We start from the raw sequence: 19,347 nt of genomic DNA on the forward strand, positions 1-19,347 counted from the left end.
ATTGGACCAATGCGCAGCGTTGCGAGTGAACATGATGACTTTATTAAAATTAAAGCAACCACGAAGAAAACAACAAATGACGATACGTGAAGTTCTAAACTGAATACGACAAACAGCAACAAAGAAACAATAACCCACAACACAAAGGAGAACACACACAGAATATATATGGCTCCCAATCAGAGATAACGAGCCGACAGCTGACACTCGTTACCTCCGATTGGGAGTCATCGACCAATCACCACCTGACACAAACAAAATGAAACTCACCCATCCCCAACACCACCAAATGAAATACACCCAAACACATGAAAATGAACAACCCTGGCTCAATTATAAACGTCCATAGAGCCAGAGTGTCACATGCAGCCTTTTTCTAAAATGGAATACATGTATTTTTTCCTTATCAATCTACACACAATAATAATATATAAGGTCCCACAGTTGACTGTGCATGTCAGAGCAAAAAGCAAGCCATGAGGTCAAAGGAATTTTCCATAGAGCTCCGAGACTGGATTGTGTCGAGGCACCGATATGGGGAAGGGTACCAAAAAATTTCTGCAGCATTGAAGGTCCCCAAGAACACAGTGGCCTCCATCATTCTTAAATGGAAGAAGTTTGGAACCACCAAGACTCTTGCTAGAGCTGGCCGCCCGGCCAAACTTAGCAATCGGGGGAGAAGGGCCTTGGTCAGGGAAGTGACCAAGAACCCGAAGGTCACTCTGACAGAGCTCCAGAGTTCCTCTGTGGAGATGGGAGAACCTTCCAGAAGGACAACCATCTCTACATCACTCTACCAATCAGGCCTTTATGGTAGAGTGGCCAGACGGAAGCCACTCCTCAGTAAAAGGCACATAACAGCCCGCATGGAGTTTGCCAAAAGGCACCTAAAGGACTCTCAGACCATGAGAAACAAGATTCTCTGGTCTGATGAAACCAAGATTGAACTCTTTGGCCTGAATGCCAAGCCTCACGTCTGGAGGAAACCTGGCAGCATCCCTACGGTGAAGCATGGTGGTGGCAGCATCATGCTGTGGGGATGTTTTTCAGCGGCAGGGACTGGGAGACTAGTCAGGATCGAGGGAAAGATGAACGGAGCAATGTACAGATATATCTTTGATGAAAACCTGCTCCAGAGCGCTCAGGACCTCAGAGTCTCTGAATGTCCTTGAGTGGCCCAGCCAGAGCCCGGACTTGAACCCGATCAAACATCTCTGGAGAAACCTGAAAATAGCTGTGCAGCGACGCTCCCCATCCAACCTGACAGAGCTTGAGAGGATCTGCAGAGAAGAATGGGAGAAACTCCCTAAATTCAGGTGTGCCAAGCTTGTAGCGTCATACCAAAGAAGGCTCGAAGGCTGTAATTGCTGCCAAAGGTGCATTAACAAAGTACTGAGTAAAGGGTCGGAATACTTATGTAAATGTGATATTTAATTTTTTATACATTTGCAAAAATGTCTATAAACCTGTTTTTGCTTTGTTTGTGTGTAGATTGATGAGGAAAAATAACAATTTAATCCATTTTAGAATAAGGCTGTAACGTAACAAAATGTGGAAAAAGTAAAGGGGTCTGAATACTTTTCGAATGCACTGTACATATTTGTATGTTTAGTGTTGAGAACATGTGCATATTTTCTAAAGGTCTATCTTGATCAAAACATCTGCCTCTCACACAGAGCTCTAGCTTGGCTTCCTGAACTCGTTTGGAACTCGCCGTTTCATCTCAAATTAATATTGTCCAGCAATGACCAAGAGAAAATGTTTTTTGTTTAAAATCTATTATTTGATTAATTATTTTAGATTAATGGCTATAAATCGATCTCTGAATGTGCTGTAGAGATGAAACTCTCCCCTGCTGCGCTACAATGTAAGGATTGCAGGCATGTGCTTTATCAGTTGCTGTGACATAGGGCTCAGCCAGGAGTTGATGGACAGTCGAAAGAGGGAATGAAATGGTAGAAGGGGTTCCAGAGGTTTCAGATTTCACATCCTACGTCACACAGGCTGACAAAATATGCTACTGTGTCCGTGGGAACCAGGGCTATCGTTCAATGCAAGCCATTTCGATCTACGGTGTCCACAGATTGATTTATAAGCAGAGATGATGGTCAGAACCGGTACCAGAACCACGAAGGTCCCCTAAGCAGGTAACTTTACATCTAATTAAACTAATACAATTTCTCAGAGAAAGAGATGTAGGAGGGGGTCTGGGGAATTTTTATGTAGAAGTACTGAGAAGCTTGGTTCTGGTGACGTTTTAAAAGGAAATTCTACTCCAAAATGAAAGAAAATAAAATTACGTTGACATCAACGTGTATGACAGCGTATGTGACCGTTCCTGGTGCAAAAACAATGTCCTATCCCAGAGCTCGAGTAAATGACACTAAGCTGCTCCCGAATGTATTATGTCAGGACGTGGAAATCGATTCTATCGTAGTCCATGTGGGTTTTAATGACATTATGAAGGGCAGCTCTGAACAGTTGAAACTGGATTTTAAAGAGCTGATTGACTCTCTGCTAGACACTAACAAAAAACCCATCATATCTGGCCCTGTGCCCTCTCTGAATCGTGGCGTTGAACGCTTTAGCAGGATTCTTGCTCTTTACAACTGGCTACGTGATTATTGCAGCTCAATGGGTGTAACTTTTTGTTGACAATTTCGAAACCTTTTGGAAACAAAACACGTTTTATAAATCATTTGGGTTCCTGGATCCTTTCACAGCATTATTTGACTGCGTTGAGACAACGACTTAGCAATGACACAATCCCAGCTCAGCTAATCCCTACCATGTGACACAGAGTTGTCAAAATGCTTCAGCAAATGTACATTACATCAGGGGCGTTGGAAAACACAATATAAGTAACCTAATTTATGGCCCTCTAACTGCCCTGAATGCCTCTGCTGATCCTACAGCTATTGTATTCAGTAATCATGTGCCTAAGAACCAGAATTATACTGTTAGCACTGAGCCGGTGTGTCCGAGGAGGAAGTCCACTGTGTGAAGCTCACCCTGCACTAAAATAAAGAAAATGAGCACATCTACTGCTGCTAAGCTTCCCAGTAAAGCAATAAAAACAAGTAAGCATCCCAGAAGAATGGTGCTCAAAATAGCCCACGTTAACATACAGTGGGGAAAAAAAGTATTTAGTCAGCCACCAATTGTGCAAGTTCTCCCACTTAAAAAGATGAGAGAGGCCTGTAATTTTCATCATAGGTACACGTCAACTATGACAGACAAAATGACCACCAGTGTGTCAACACGCCAAGCAGATCATTCGTGTCCATATATAAATATATATACAGTGGGGGAAAAAAGTATTTAGTCAGCCACCAATTGTGCAAGTTCTCCCACTTAAAAAGATGAGAGAGGCCTGTAATTTTCAGCATAGGTACATGTCAACTATGACAGACAAATTGAGAGAAAAAAATCCAGAAAATCACATTGTAGGATTTTTTATGAATTTATTTGCAGATTATGGTGGAAAATAAGTATTTGGTCAATAACAAAAGTTTCTCAATACTTTGTTATATACCCTTTGTTGGCAATGACACAGGTCAAACGTTTTCTGTAAGTCTTCACAAGGTTTTCACACACTGTTGCTGGTATTTTGGCCCATTCCTCCATGCAGATCTCCTCTAGAGCAGTGATGTTTTGGGGCTGTCGCTGGGCAACACGGACTTTCAACTCCCTCCAAAGATTTTCTATGGGGTTGAGATCAGGAGACTGGCTAGGCCACTCCAGGACCTTGAAATGCTTCTTACGAAGCCACTCCTTCGTTGCCCGGGCGGTGTGTTTGGGATCATTGTCATGCTGAAAGACCAAGCCACGTTTCATCTTCAATGCCCTTGCTGATGGAAGGAGGTTTTCACTCAAAATCTCACGATACATGGCCCCATTCATTCTTTCCTTTACACGGATCAGTCGTCCTGGTCCTTTTGCAGAAAAACAGCCCCAAAGCATGATGTTTCCACCCCCATGCTTCACAGTAGGTATGGTGTTCTTTGGATGCAACTCAGCATTCTTTGTCCTCCAAACACGACGAGTTGAGTTTTTACCAAAAAGTTCTATTTTGGTTTCATCTGACCATATGACATTCTCCCAATCCTCTCCTGAATCATCCAAATGCACTCTAGCAAACTTCAGACGGGCCTGGACATGTACTGGCTTAAGCAGGGGGACACGTCTGCCACTGCAGGATTTGAGTCCCTGGCGGCGTAGTGTGTTACTGATGGTAGGCTTTGTTACTTTGGTCCCAGCTCTCTGCAGGTCATTCACTAGGTCCCCCCGTGTGGTTCTGGGATTTTTGCTCACCGTTCTTGTGATCATTTTGACCCCACGGGGTGAGATCTTGCGTGGAGCCCCAGATCGAGGGAGATTATCAGTGGTCTTGTATGTCTTCCATTTCCTAATAATTGCTCCCACAGTTGATTTCTTCAAACCAAGCTGCTTATCTATTGCAGATTCAGTCTTCCCAGCCTGGTGCAGGTCTACAATTTTGTTTCTGGTGTCCTTTGACAGCTCTTTGGTCTTGGCCATAGTGGAGTTTGGAGTGTGACTGTTTGAGGTTGTGGACAGGTGTCTTTTATACTGATAACAAGTTCAAACAGGTGCCATTAATACAGGTAACAAGTGGAGGACAGAGGAGCCTCTTAAAGAAGAAGTTACAGGTCTGTGAGAGCCAGAAATCTTGCTTGTTTGTAGATAACCAAATACTTATTTTCCACCATAATTTGCAAATAAATTCATTAAAAATCCTACAATGTGATTTTCTGGATTTTTTTCCTCAATTTGTCTGTCATAGTTGATGTGTACCTATAATGAAAATTACAGGCCTCTCTCATCTTTTTAAGTGGGAGAACTTGCACAATTGGTGGCTGACTAAATATTTTTTTCCCCCACTGTATGTAGCTTAAGAAACAATGTTCATGAAATCAATAATTTGCTAGTAACAGATGACATTCATATTCTGACTATCTCTGAAACTCACTTAGATAATACCTTTGATGATACAGTGGTAGCAATACAAGGTTGTAACATTTACAGAAAATATAGAAATGCCAATGGTGGAGGTGTTGCTGTTTATATTCAGAACCACATTCCTGTGAAGATTAGAGAGGATCTCATGTTAAATACTGTTGAAGTAATATGGCTACAGGTTCATCTGCCTCACTTAAAGCCAATTCTGGTGGGAAGCTGCTATAGACCACCAAGTGCTAAAAGTCAGTATCTGGATAACATGTGTGAAATGCTTGATAATGTATGTGATATCAATAGAGAGGTATACTTTCTGGGTAATTTAAATATTGACTGGCTTTCATCAGGCTGCCAACTCAAGAGAAAGCTTCAAACTGTAACCAGTGCCTGCAGCCTGGTTCAGGTTATCAGTCAACCTACCAGGGTAGTTACAAACAGTACAGGAATTAAATCATCAACATGTATTGATCATATCTTTACTAATGCTGCAGAGATTTGTTTGAAAGCAGTATCCAAATCCATTGGATGTAGTGATCACAATTTAGTAGCCATATCTAGGAAAACCAAAGTTCCAAAGGCTGGGCATAATATTGTGTATAAGAGGTCACACAATATGTTTTGTAGTGATTCCTATGTTGTTGATGTAAAGAATATATGTAGGTCCGTGGTGTGTAATGAGGAGCAAACAGACACTGCACTTGACACATTTATGAAATTGCTTATTCCAGTTACTAATAAGCATTCACCCATTAAGAAAATGACTGTAAAAGCTGTTAAATCCCCATGGATTGATGAGGAATTTAAAAATGGTATGGTTGAGAGGGATGAGGTAAAAGGAATGGCAAATAAGTCTGGCTGCACAACCGATTGGCAAACATATTGCAAATTGAGAAATCGTGACTAAACTGAATAAAAATAAGAAGAAACAACACTATGAAACAAGGATAAATGACATAAAGAATGATAGTAAAAACATTGGAGCACCTTAAATGACATTTTGGGGAAAAAGGCAAACTCAGCTCCATCATTCATTTAATCAGATGGCTCATTCATCACAAAACCAACTGATATTGCCAACTACTTTAATCATTTTTTCATTGGCAAGATTAGCAAACTTAGGCATGACATGCCAGCAACAGTTGCTGACACACATCCAAGTATATCTGACCAATTATGAAAGACAAGCATTGTAACTTTGAATTCCGTAAAGTGAGTTTGGAAGAGGTGAAAAAATTATTGTTGTCTATTAACAATGACAAGCCACCGGGGTCTGACAACTTGGATGGAAAATTACTGAGGATAATAACGGACGCTATTGCCACTCCTATTTGCCTTATTTTCAATTTAAGCCTACTAGAATGTGTGTGCCAAGGCTTGGAGGGAAGCAAAAGTCATTCCGCTACCATAAGAATAGTACAGCCCCCTTTACTGGCTCAAATAGCTGACCAATTAGCCTGTTACCAACCCTTAGTAAACTATTGGGAAAAAAATTGTGTTTGACCAGATACAATGCTATTTTACAGTAAACAAATTGACAACAAACTTTCAGCAAGGACATTCAACAAGCACAGCACTTACACAAATGACTGATGATTGGCTGAGAGAAATTTATGATAACAATATTGTTTTGTTAGACTTCAGCGCGGCTTTTGACGTTATCGATCATAGCCTGCTGCTGGAAAAACGTTATGGCTTTGCTATAACGTGGATAAAAAGTTACATGTTACATGTGTACAGCAGAACGCTTGGCGTGTTGTGGAAGCTGGGCCGGGCAGAGCAGATAAAGGAGATGGTGATTAATGTTTGTTCAACAGTTAGCCCAGGTTTCTTCTGCAGAATACACAACGAAGCGTCAGTGGGACTACAGATCCTTTCAACAAAGATTATGAAGTTGCTCAGATTATCTGTATGTGAGAGGGAAATGTTATTTAGGAGGAGGTTGTCGGGTGAGGTTGTCGGGTAAGCTTGGCTTTATACATAGTTTGGGCTTTGTCGAGTAAAGCTTAAACTATGTATTTAGATTGTAGTTAGGTATTGTAGGTAGTTATCGTGGGTTGTTGTATGTAATTATTGTAGGTTAGTATTGTATTCGGCTGAGCCTGGTGAAGCATGAAGCTAGCTAGCTAACCCACTACCTGGACTAGCTTGCGGGTAGCTACTGGCAACTATTAGCAACGGTATAGTTGTTTCACGCCTGAGAGTGCCTGTAATTACGCCAGCTGGCTGCCTACAATAATTACATACAATAATGCCTACCATTCAGCTGTTTTCTAACCTCATTGTCTGAACCGTTAACGTTAGGAAGTAAGTGGCTACTGTGCTTGAAATTTAGCTAGCTTGTTGCTACCTGGATAGCTACTAGTAAACAATAGTTGGAACGACCTAGCGAACAGACGCGAACTGGCTGAGTCAATTCAGTGGCTAGCTTTGCACTTGGCTAGCTAACAGTAGCTGCTAGGGGTAAGTCATAACCTACATTTGTGTTTTGTTTTTACATATTGGTAGCCAGAGTCGTTCAAGGAATTCGGGACATGGGTGACTAGTTAACGTTAGCTTGGCTCTTTCTGTGTGTTCGTGCCGTGAAAGGAGGGGTTTCTTCTTTGTCTGAAAGCAATGGCTAGCTAGTATGCTAACTATTCTAGCTAACTAACTGGCTGAATAAGTTGACGACGGACTCGCTCAAGCTGTTGGGACTAACCCACAACGTTAGACACGGACACGAACGATCTGCTTGGCGTGTTGACACACTGGTGGTTTGTTGTGGCCGAGAATTGGTGCTAAACCGTGTTGTTGGAGTCCGGCATGCTAGCTGGCTGTGGCGTCTTATGACTAGGTGCCCTGGACGATTTTCACGGAAGAATACTGTACCAAGTTAGCTAGCTGAATAAACTAAGTTAGTCTATTCCTAGAAAACATTGAACCGCTGTAGTTTACAACAATTATAGTTTCTGAGGTGGAAGTTGGGAGAGTAATATTTGGGTGTTGTGGTGAGGGAGGCCCCGCTCTCTCCTTTCCCAGATGTTTAGTTCATTTCATTCCGATCTCCATTGCATTATTGTAGCCATTTTCTGCAGCCTGTCAACTATGCCTCTGTCTATCCCTGTTCTCTCCTCTCCGCACAGGCTATACAAACACCTCACACCGCGTGGCTGCTGCCTCTCTAACCTGGTGGTCCCTGCATGCACCACCCACGTGGAGTTCCAGGTCTCAGGCAGCCTCTGGAACTGCCGTTCTGCTGCCAACAAGGCAGAGTTCATCTCAGCCTATGCTACCCTCCAGTCCCTCGACTTCTTGGCGCTGACGGAAACATGGATTACCACTGAAAACACTGCTACTCCTACTGCTCTCTCCTCATCTGACCATGTGTTCTCGCATACCCCGAGAGCATCTGGTCAGCGGGGTGGTGGCACAGGAATCCTCATCTCCCCCAAGTGGACATTCTCTATTTTTCCCCTGACCCATCTGTCTATCTCCTCATTTGAATTCCATGCGGTCACAGTCACTAGCCCATTTAAGCTTAACATCCTTGTCATTTATCGCCCTCCAGGTTCCCTTGGAGAGTTCATCAATGAGCATGACGCCTTGATAAGTTCCTTTCCCGAGGATGGCTCACCCCTCACAGTTCTGGGGGACTTCAACCTCCCTACGTCTACCTTTGACTCATTTCTCTCTGCCTCCTTCTTTCCACTCCTCTCCTCTTTTGACCTCACCCTCTCACCGTCCCCCCCTACTCACAAGGCAGGCAATACGCTTGACCTCATCTTTACTAGATGCTGTTCTTCTACTAATCTCACTGCAACTCCCCTCCATGTCTCCGACCACTACTTTGTATCCTTTTCTCTCTCGCTCTCCTCCAACACTACTCACTCTGCCCCTACTCAGATGGTAATGCGCCGTCGCAACCTTCGCTCTCTCTCTCCCGCTACTCTCTCCTCTTCCATCCTATCATCTCTTCCCTCTGCTCAATCCTTCTCCCTCCAATCTCCTGATTCTGCCTCCTCAACCCTCCTCTCCTCCCTTTCTGCATCCTTTGACTCTCTATGTCCCCTATCCTCCCGGCCGGCACGGTCCTCCCCTCCAGCTCCGTGGCTTGATGACTCATTGCGAGCTCACAGAGCAGGGCTCCGGGCAGCCGAGCGGAAATGGAGGAAAACTAGACTCCCTGCGGACCTGGCATCTTTTCACTCCCTCCTCTCTACATTTTCTTCATCTGTTTCTGCTGCTAAGGCCACTTTCTACCACTCTAAATTCCAAGCATCTGCCTCTAACCCTAGGAAGCTCTTTGCCACCTTCTCCTCCCTGCTGAATCCTCCTCCCCTCCCCTCCCTCCTCCCTCTCTGTGGATGACTTCGTCAACCATTTTGAAAAGAAGGTTGACGACATCCGATCCTCGTTTGTTAAGTCAAATGACACTGCTGGTCCTGCTCACACTGCCCTACCCTATGCTTTGACTTCTTTCTCCCATCTCTCTCCAGATAAAATCTTGCAACTTGTGACGGCCGGCCGCCCAACAACCTGCCCGCTTGACCCTATCCCCTCCTTTCTTCTCCAGAACATCTCCGGTGACATTCTCCCTTACCTCACCTCGCTGATCAACTCATCCTTGACCGCTGGCTATGTCCCTTCCGTCTTCAAGAGAGCGAGAGTTGCACCCCTTCTCAAAAAACCAACACTCGATCCCTCTGATGTCAACAACTACAGACCAGTATCCCTTCTTTCTTTTCTCTCCAAAACTATTGAGCGTGCCGTCTTTAGCCAACTCTCTTGCTATCTCTCTCAGAATTACCTTCTTGATCCAAACCAGTCAGGTTTCAAGACTGGTCATTCAACTGAGACTGCTCTTCTCTGTGTCTTGGAGGCTCTCCGCACTGCTAAAGCTAACTCTCTCTCCTCTGCTCTTGTCCTTCTAGACCTGTCTGCTGCCTTTGATACTGTGAACAATCAGATCCTCCTCTCCACCCTCTCCGAGCTGGGCATCTCCAGCGCGGCTCACTCTTGGATTGCGTCCTACCTGACCGGTCGCTCCTACCAAGTGGCGTGGGGAGAATCTGTCTCCGCACCACGTGCTCTCACCACTGGTGTCCCCAAAGGCTCAGTTCTAGGCCCTCTCCTATTCTCACTATACACCAAGTCACTTGGCTCTGTCATATCCTCACATGGCCTCTCCTATCATTGCTACGCAGACGACACACAACTAATCTTCTCCTTTCCACCTTCTGATAACCAGGTGGAGAATTGCATCTCTGCATGTCTGGCAGACATATCAGCATGGATGCCGGATCACCACCTCAAGCTGAACCTTGGCAAGACGGAGCTGCTCTTCCTCCCGGGGAAGGACTGCCCGTTCCATGATCTCGCCATCACGGTTGACAACTCCGTTGTGTCCTCCTCCCAGAGTGCGAAGAGCCTTGACGTGACGCTGGACAACACCCTGTCGTTCTCCGCTAACATCAAGGCGGTGACCCGATCCTGTAGGTTCATGCTCTACAACATTCGGAGAGTACGACCCTGCCTTACACAGGAAGCGGCACAGGTCCTAATCCAGGCACTTGTCATCTCCCATCTGGATTACTGCAACTCGCTGTTGGCTGGGCTCCCTGCCTGTGCCATTAAACCCCTACAACTCATCCAGAATGCCACAGCCCGTCTGGTGATCAACCTTCCCAAGTTCTCTCACGTCACCCCACTCCTCTGCACACTCCACTGGCTTCCAGTTGAAGCTCGCATCTGCTACAAGACCATGGTGCTTGCCTACGGAGCTGTGAGGGGAACGGCACCTCCGTACCTTCAGGCTCTGATCAGTCCCTACACCCAAACGAGGGCATTGCGTTCATCCACCTCTGGCCTGCTGGCTCCCCTACCTCTGCGGAAGCACAGTTCCCGCTCAGCCCAGTCAAAACTGTTCGCTGCTCTGGCACCCCAATGGTGGAACAAGCTCCCTCACGACGCCAGGACAGCGGAGTCACTCACCACCTTCCGGAGACATTTGAAACCCCACTTCTTTAAGGAATACCTGGGATAGGATAAAGTCATCCTTCTACCCCCCCCCCCCCCCCCCCCCCCCCCCCCGCCCCCCTTACCCCACCCCACCCACCCCAATAAAAAATTTAAAAAAACATATATTATTATATATTATCCCACTGGCTATATGGTGAATGCACCAATTTGTAAGTCGCTCTGGATAAGAGCGTCTGCTAAAAGACATAAATGTAAATGTAAATGTAACAGAACACAGAGGGTGTTCTTTAATGGAAGCCTCTCAAACTTAATCCAGGTAGAATCAGGAATTCCCCAGGGCAGCTGTCTAGGCCCCTTACATTTTTTTCCATCTTTACTAACGACATGCCACTGGCTTTGAGTAAAGCCTGTCACGTTCGCTTACAGACGGGACGGACCAAGGCGCAGCGTGATATGCATACATGTTTATTTAAATGAATAAACAACCGACAAAACAACAAACAAACGAAACGTGAAGTCCAAGGTACACAAACAACATACCTAACACGGAACAAGATCCCACAACCCACTAGTGCCAATAGGCTACCTAAGTATGGTCTCCAATCAGAGACAACGAGCGACAGCTGCCTCTGATTTGGAACCACACCGGCCAACATAGATCTAGACTTACTAGATCTAAACATAGAAAATGCAACATAGAACATACCACACAGAAAATACACACCCTGACTCAACAAATACGAGTCCCCAGAGGCAGGGCGTGACAAAGCCAGTGTGTCTATGTACAGTTGAAGTCGGAAGTTTATATACACCTTAGTCAAATACATTTAAACTCAGTTTTTCACAATTCCTGACATTTAATCCTAGTAAGAATTCCCAGTTTTAGGTCAATTAGGATCACCACTTTATTTTAAGAATGTGAAATGTCAGAATAATAGTAGAGAAAATTATTTCTTTCAGCTTTTATTTCTTTCATCACATTCCCATTAAATTGGGGTCATTGTCCATTTGGAAGACCCATTTGCGACCAAGCTTTAACTTCCTGATTGATGTCTTGAGATGTTGCTTCAATATATCCACATAATTTTCCTTCCTCATGATGCCATCTATTTTGTGGTGCACCAGTCCCTCCTGCAGCAAAGCACCCCCACAGCATGATGCTGCCACCCCCGTGCTTCACGGTTGGGATGGTGTTCTTCGGCTTGCAAGCCCCCCCTTTTTCCTCCAAACATAACGATGGTCATTATGGCCAAACAGTTCTATTTTTGTGTCATCAGACCAGAGGACATTTCTCCAAAAAGTACGATCTTTGTCTCCATGTGCAGTTGCAAACCATAGTCTGTCTTTTTTATGGTGGTTTTGGAGCAGTGGCTTCTTCCTTGCTGAGCGGCCTTTCAGGTTATGTCGATATCGGACTCGTTTTACTGTGGATATAGATACTTTTGTACCTGTTTCCTCCAGCATCTTCACAAGGTCCTTTGCTGTTGTTCTGGAATTGATTTGCACTTTTCGCACCAAAGTACGTTCATCTCTAGGAGACAGAACGCGTCTCCTTCCTGAGCGGTATGACGGCTGCGTGGTCCCATGGTGTTTATACTTGCGTACTATTGTTTGTACAGATGATCGTGGTACCTTCAGGCATTTGGAAATTGCTCCCAAGGATGAACCAGACTTGTGGAGGTCTACAATTTTTATCTAAGATCTTGGCTGATTTCTTTTGATTTCCCCATGATGTGAAGCAAAGAGGCACTGAGTTTGAAGGTAGGCCTTGAAATACATCCACAGGTACACCTCCAATTGACTCAAATGATGTCAATTAGCCTATCAGAAGCTTCTAAAGCCATGACATAATTTCTGGAATTTTCCAAGCTGTTTAAAGGCACAGTCAACTTAGTGTATGTTAACTTCTGACCCACTGGAATTGTGATACAGTGAATTATAAGTGAAATAATCTGTCTGTAAACAATTGTTGGAAAAATTACTTGTGTCATGCACAAAGTAGATGTCCTAACCAACTTGCAAAAACGATAGTTTGTTAACAAGAAATGTGTGGAGTGGTTGAAAAATGAGTTTTAATGACTCCAACCTAAGTGTATGTAAACTTCCGACTTCAACTGTATGCGGATGACTCAACACTATACACGTAAACTGCTACAGCAACTGAAATAACTGCAACACTTAACAAAGAGTTGCAGTTAGTTTCGGAATGGGGTGGCATGGAATAAGTTAGTCCTAAATATTTCCAAAACTAAAAGCATTGTATTTGGGTCAAATCATTCACTAAACCCTAAACCTCAACTACATCTCATGATGAATAATGTGGAAATTGAGCAAGTTGACGTGATTAAAATGCTTGGAGTAACCCTGGATTGTAAACTGTCATGGTCAAAGCATATTGATACAACAGTAGCTAAGATGGGGAGAAGTATGTCCATAATGAAGCGCTGCTCTGCCTTCTTAACAACACTATCAACAAGGCAGGTCCTACAGGCCCTAGTTTTGTCGCACCTAGACTACTGTTCAGTAGTGTGGTCAGGTGCCACAAATGGGGACTTGGGAAAATTGCAGTTGGCTCAGAACAGGGCAGCACGGCTGGCCCTTAAAAGTACACGGAGAGCTAACATTAATGAAATGCATGTCAGTCTCTCCTGGCTTAGAGTGGAAGAGCGATTGACTTCATCACTGCTTGTTTTTGTAAGAGGTGTTGACAAGCTGAATGTACAGAGCTGTCTGTTTGGAATACTGGCACACAGCTCGGACACCCATGGATTCCCCACAAGACATGCCACCAGAGGTCTTTTCACAGTCCCCAAGTCCAGAACAGACTATGGGAGGTGCACAGTACTACATAGAGCCATGGCTACATGGAACTCTATTCCACATCAGGCAACTGATGCAAGCAGTAGAATCAGACTTAAAAAACTGGTAAAAATACACCTTATGGAACAACGGGGACTGTGAAGAGACACACACAAAGGTATAGACACATGCATACGCAAACATTGTGATATTGTTGAATGGTGGTATTAAACATTTTGTATTGTAGATAGGTAGGTAGTGGATTAATAATGTTAAATGATGTACTGTTTTATATTTTGTTTTATATGTAATGTAAGTGTTTTAAATATGTTTGGGCCCCAGGAAGAGTAGCTGCTGCCTTGGCAGGAACTAATGGGGATCCCTAATAAATACAAATACAAATACTAAAAATGTAATCTGTCTCATCCCAAACATTTAAGTCACTCCTCAAAAAGTATTTTGAGGTAAGGATGCGTTTTACCCTACTATTGAATTCTAGAACAGTAACGTGCTTAACCATGCTGCTGCAAAAAACTCTGGGTTTAAAAGGGTGCAGTTTGCGTGTATTTAGGAGTTGAGAAATAAAGTTGGAATGGAGAGCTGGGATCCCCCTCTTTAAAAAAAAAGCCTATTAAAACTGCTGTTTTCCCCATGATTGCAAGAACTGCTGTGTATTGACTGCTTGTCAGGCACTCGCAACTTAAATTCGCCTCGAGAGAACACACAACAGCAAGCCAACTAGGTAAATAGATCAACTATTCTACTACTACGTATGGGGTTGTTTCATTACTCGTTTTGTTTGCAGAGGAAAAGTATACGTGGACTGTTCTAGCATCTTCAAAGCGCGCCTCGGCAGAAATAGTTTTTCATGTTTCATATTTTTTTGGCGCAGCACCACAGCTAAATGACTGCAGCGGAAACACTGATGTGGTTGCTACCATGATTACGCGTTATCCTGAATGAATCGTGAATAATGACGAGTGAGAACGTTACAGAGGGTCAAAGATCATACCCCCAAGACATGCTAACCTCCTCTGTTATTTGTAATAGTGAGAGGTTAGCATGTCTTGGCGGTATGATCTTTGACCCTCTGTAACTTACTCACTCATCATTATCGGTGATTCAATTAGAATTGTCTGTAATCATAGTAACATCCACATTAATTTAGAAGTGTTTAGAAACATATTCTGTTCCTATTTATAATAGAAATGACTCCAACATGACACAATACATTTTATAAACTGGGTGGTTCGAGCCCTGAATGCTGATTGGCTGACAGCTGTGGTATATCAGACCGTATACCACATGTATGACAAAACATTTATTTTTACTGCTCTAATTACGTTGGTAACCAGTTTATAGCAATAAGGCAATGTAGTCATTGCATGCTAGGAATATGGGACCAAATACTAAACTTTTGACTACTTTATTTATAAGAATCTTTGGGGATGTCAATCATTTTGACCCCTACTTTTTTGAGAAAAAAAAAAAAACTTGTTAAACAAAATCTCTTTCTCTGAGCATACAATATAGCTCAGTATTTGATACATTTTAAAAATTATTATACAGTCATTTTTGCGCATCTTTATCAAGGGTGTCAATAATTTGGGACCACACTGTAGCTCAGCTGCTGTTCCATCCCAGCTCTAATTATATACTATGTTACAATCATCTCACAGAATAGAGGGGCTCTTCAAAACTGATTAGAGAAACCATAATGGATTGGATTTTCAAGTAGCATTACGTGTGGATCGGATGTGTATGTGTGTGTGTGTGTGTGTGTGTGTGTGTGCATGCACGCATCCGTGCGTGTTATATGCAGGTGTGTGTGTGTGTCTCCCGAGTGGCGCAGTGGTCTAAGGCACTGCATTGCAGTACTAGCTGTGCCACTAGAGATCCTGGTTCGAATCCAGGCTCTGTGGGAGAACCATGGGGCGGCGCACAATTGGTCCAGGGTAGGGGAGGGAATGGCCGGCAGCGATGTATCTCAGTTGGTAGATCATGGCGTTTGCAACGGCAGGGTTGTGGGTTCGATTCCCACGGGGGGCCAGTATGAAAAATAAAAAAATGATGTATGCACTAACTGTAAGTCGCTCTGGATAAGAACGTCTGCTAAATGACTAAAATGTAAATGTGTAACCATAGTAACGGTGCTGTGTTGTCTGGTTCCTGTTGCAGGTCTCTGAAGAGTAACGAGATAAAGAGACTGTCCGACAACATCTTCTCCACCTACACACACCTGCAGAGACTGTGAGTACTAAACAATATTAGACTGGAGTAGGTTGGACTGGACTAACTGGACTGGACTGGAGTGTTGTAGGTTGGAATGGACTGGAGTACACTACTGGTCAAAATTTTTGTAACACCTACTCATTCAAGGGTTTTTCTATATTTTTACTATTTTCCACATTGTAGAATAATAGTGAAGACATCAAAACTATGAAATAACACATATGGAATCATGTAGTAAACAAAACATTGTTAATAAATCAAAATATATTTTATATTTGAGATTCTTCAAATATCCTTTGCTTTGATGACAGCTTTGCACACTCTTGGCATTCTCTCAACCAGTTTCACCTGGAATGCTTTTCCAACAGTCTTGAAGGAGTTCCCACATATGCTGAGCACTTGCTGGCTGCTTTTCCTTCACTCTGCCGTCCGACTCATCCCAAACATCTCAATTTGGTTGAGGTCGGGGAATTGTGAAGGACAGGTCGTCTGATGCAGCACTCCATCACTCTCCTTCTTGGTAAAATAGCCCTTACACAGCCTGGAGGTGTGTTGGGTCATTGTCTTGTTGAAAAACAATGATAGTCCCACTAAGCCCAAACCAGATGGGATGGCGTATCACTGCAGAATGCTGTGATAGCCATGCTGGTTAAGACAGTGTCACCAGCAAAGCACCCCCACACCATAACACCTCCTCCTCCATGCTTTACGGTGGGAAATACACATGCGGAGATCATCCGTTCACCCACACCGCGTCTCACAAAGACACAGCGGTTGGAACCAAAAATCTCAAATTTGGACTCCAGACCAAAGGACACATTTCCACCGGTCTAATGTCCATTGCTCGTGTTTCTTGGCCCAAGCAAGTTTCTTTGCAGCAATTAGATCATAATGGCCTGATTCACACAGTCTCCTCTGAACAGTTGATGTTGAGATGTGTCTGTTACTTGAACTCTGAGATGCATTTATTTGGGCTGCAATTTCTGAGGCTGGTAACTCTAATGAATTTATCCTCTGCAGCAGAGGTAACTCTGGGTCTTCCATTCCTGTGGCGGTCCTCATGAGAGCCAGTTTCATCAAAGCACTTGATGGTTTTTGCGACTGCACTTCCGTATTAACTGACCTTCATGTCTTAAAGTAATGATGGACTGTCGTTTCTCTTTGCTTATTTGAGCTGTTCTTGCCATAATATGGACTTGGTCTTTTACCAAATAGGGCTATATTCTGTATACCCCCCCTACCTTGTCACAACACAACTGATTGGCTCAAACGCATTAAGAAGGAAAGAAATTCCACAAATTAACTTTTAAGAAGGCACACCTGTTAATTGAAATGCATTCCAGGTGACTACCTCATGAATCTGGTTGAGAGAATGCCAAGAGTGTGCAAAGCTGTCATCAAGGCAAAGGGTGGCTATTTGAAGAATCTCAAATATAACATATATTTTGATTTGTTTAGCAATTTTTTGGTTACTACATGATTCCATATGTGTTATTTCATATTGTTGATGTCTTCACTATTATTCTACAATGTAGAAAATAGTAACAATAAAGAAAAACCCTTGAATGAGTAGGTGTTCTAAAACCTTTGACCGGTAGTGTACGTTGGACTGGACTGGCTTCGACTCGACTTATTGTCAATATTATACTTTCACCATTTGCATGAAAATGTATTTAGTCCATGTATTATAGTTGACTAGTCATAATCCAGTTAGGATACTGTCATATCTTGTTAGAAACATCAAACTGGGTTTGAACCATGGTCATGTGTACACCACAACAGTGTTATCCCACTGAGCTAAAGCGTTAGCCTGGTTCACTAGGCATTAGCTAACAACTGGAGTTAGTGTTCATGTCATTACGCAAGACATAGTGCACCAGGTAAATTGGCGAAAAATACAGTCTCATGTACAGCAACAAAATGTTTACAGAGTGACTTACAGTAGTGAGTGCATACATTTTCTAACTTATTTCGTACTGGTCCCCCGTGGGAATTGAACCCACAACCGTGGCGTTGCAAGCATCATGCTCTACCAATTTAGCCACATGGGATTACCTGGGCAGTAAGGACTGAATGAGGACTGAATGGTTGAATGAGTAAGTGGGGAAAGCATTACAATTACAGGATAGTTGTCTTGTATTTGCATAAAACACTAATGTGGAAATGTATGTAGAAATTAGTTCAGTCCCTCTACATTCACAGCAGACGCAGCAGCTAAACACATACTAGAGTTGTACAGTGAATGTGTAATTTGGGTAATTTATCACTTTATAATGCATTCAGCCTTTCAGTATGCGTCCCAAATGGCACCCTTTTCCCTATATAGTGTACTACTTTTAACCACAGCGCTATGGTGCCCTGGTCAAAAGTAGTGCACTATGTATGATATAGGGTGCCATTTGGGATGCACCCTTCGGCAGGGGCAGCTGTATTTGAGGACCCCAGGGACTGTATCCACAAGACTTAAAAAAAAACTCCCAGCTCAGCGTAGGTTTTAGGATGATGTTAAGACACTGCCCAGACAAACTCTGAGCCAGGAGTAAAATCAACCCATAAAGGTTTATCTCAGCTGGTAACGACAGTTTGAGGTTACCGCAAAGTAAAGATAGTGATGACGCTCATTGACACGATGGGGAATAACCAATCGTGATGAGGCATCACCAGCTTTGAACCCTATTGCACGCTTCATTCAACCACTGTGAATGTGACTGTACATCAACTGTTGCTATGGTGAAACGCTTGATATAATTTTCGCCTGACACCATCACCTTGCCTACTCTTGCATAATATGTTGGCATGGTTACAGATGTAGGATCTTAGTTTCATCACTCTTTTGTTGCTGTATTTGAGCTTCTAAAGTTTGTAATTTCCACTTTGAAATTTCAGACAATAATTTGCCCTAAAGAAAAATTTATCAACTCCTACAATTTTTTTTTTAACATGAATTATAATCCACATAATAATGAACATTTCCTGTTGCTGCATCTGTCCTACATCTGTAACCTTAAAAAAAAAAAAAAATCTGATATTTTGAATAATGTGATAGGCATATTGGAATCCAATAAAAATAAAAAATAAAATAAAATAAAAAGTGGTTGTAAAAAGCAGAATTTGACGATATTACCATTATATCAGCACACTCGTCGAAAAACTCTTAATCGCTTTGGCACAGTAGGCATCAAGTCACTTGCCGATAATGTTTAATACAACGTTTGACAGGTCTACCATTTTCACCGAACGCAATCAAGTTAGCATTTAATTGCCTAATTTATAGGCATGCCCAATTTAGACATATTATTTTAACAAGATATACAGTGAGGAAAAAAGTATTTGATCCCCTGCTGATTTTGTACGTTTGCCCACTGGTGATCAGTCTATAAT

General features: G+C 43.1%; 1 protein-coding gene across 1 annotated transcript in view; it reads left to right on the top strand.

Annotated features, from left to right (window-relative positions):
• LOC311099890 (relaxin receptor 2-like) overlaps positions 1-19,347 on the top strand; it is a gene marked incomplete at its 5' end in the record, with an annotated part of 178,084 nt that overhangs the window by 47,029 nt on the left and 111,708 nt on the right. The window contains one exon of the mRNA XM_084140610.1: positions 15,913-15,984. Within this exon, the coding sequence (XP_083996736.1) occupies positions 15,913-15,984 (72 nt within the window). The remainder of the gene's footprint in view (positions 1-15,912; positions 15,985-19,347) is intronic.

The sequence above is a fragment of the Coregonus lavaretus genome (assembly GCF_964263955.1).
Source record: "Coregonus lavaretus genome assembly, chromosome: 24".
Taxonomy (NCBI): Eukaryota; Metazoa; Chordata; class Actinopteri; order Salmoniformes; family Salmonidae; genus Coregonus; species Coregonus lavaretus.